General features: G+C 45.8%; 1 protein-coding gene and 1 long non-coding RNA gene across 6 annotated transcripts in view; one reads left to right on the forward strand and one right to left on the reverse strand.

The window, feature by feature from the left end:
* LOC104741234 (uncharacterized N-acetyltransferase ycf52-like) overlaps positions 1-725 on the reverse strand; it is a 2,218-nt gene extending 1,493 nt beyond the window's left edge. The window contains exon 1 of the mRNA XM_010462032.1: positions 12-725. Within this exon, the coding sequence (XP_010460334.1) occupies positions 12-434 (423 nt within the window). The 5' untranslated portion in view covers positions 435-725. The remainder of the gene's footprint in view (positions 1-11) is intronic.
* Positions 347-743, forward strand: part of LOC109128766 — a 5,060-nt gene continuing 4,663 nt past the window's right edge. For 4 of the 5 annotated variants that reach the window (XR_002035076.1, XR_002035079.1, XR_002035080.1 and 1 more), the window contains exon 1: positions 351-435. This is a non-coding gene — a long non-coding RNA (uncharacterized LOC109128766). Of the gene's footprint in view, positions 436-743 lie in introns of all 5 variants that reach the window. The other variant, XR_002035078.1, reaches the window with a different exon arrangement.

Here is a 743-nt window from a genome sequence, read left to right on the forward strand (position 1 = left end):
TCCATCACCGCCTTCCCAAGTCCACAGCTTTGAAACGAAGGATCAACCACCACATCCCATATGATCGCATTGAATACTCCGTCACCCGTCGCTCTCGCAAACGCCACAGGCCGCCGAGTTTTCTCGTATTCCACCCATAGTAACGCGTCTGTGTGCTCCAGCGCCACCTCGATCTTTGCCGTGTCCCGTCGTGGGAAACCTACGGCTACAAAGACTGAATTCAGCTGATCTAGGTTTAGTCCTTCCGGGGTACGACGGAGGAGAAAGCCTCTTGATTTGAGATCTTCGTCGCTGATTGAGTAGCTTGGTGGCTTTCGTTGCATTGCAGCTGGAAACGCTGCTTGTGATGACTGTGTCACTGCGTTTTGTGGGTTTAAGGTGGACTTTAACCGGAGAGAAGCTGGAGGAGTGGAGATTGTGCCTCCGAGAAGCATGGTATACACTATTTCTTGTTAAAGTATCGATTTTTTTGCTTCGAATTGATGAAACCAGACAAAAGAGATGAGTTTTTTTTCTTCTTCTTCCCTGAATTGGGATAAAGTGTGTGTTTTGTGTGTGGCTGTGGATAGACGGAGAACGTTATTAGCTTTAAATAAAATAAATGAGTACGAAGAAACTCGTGGCTGTCAGAGACTATTGTCGTTTGGTAGTTGAGAGTCAAAGAGATACTCTTTTGGCGGGTGATAGAGCAGCTTCAAACGGATCCAGAAATGGAGAGAACAAATCTTTAGTTACAATTTATT

The sequence above is a fragment of the Camelina sativa genome, chromosome 14 (assembly GCF_000633955.1).
Source record: "Camelina sativa cultivar DH55 chromosome 14, Cs, whole genome shotgun sequence".
NCBI classification, from domain to species: Eukaryota; Viridiplantae; Streptophyta; class Magnoliopsida; order Brassicales; family Brassicaceae; genus Camelina; species Camelina sativa.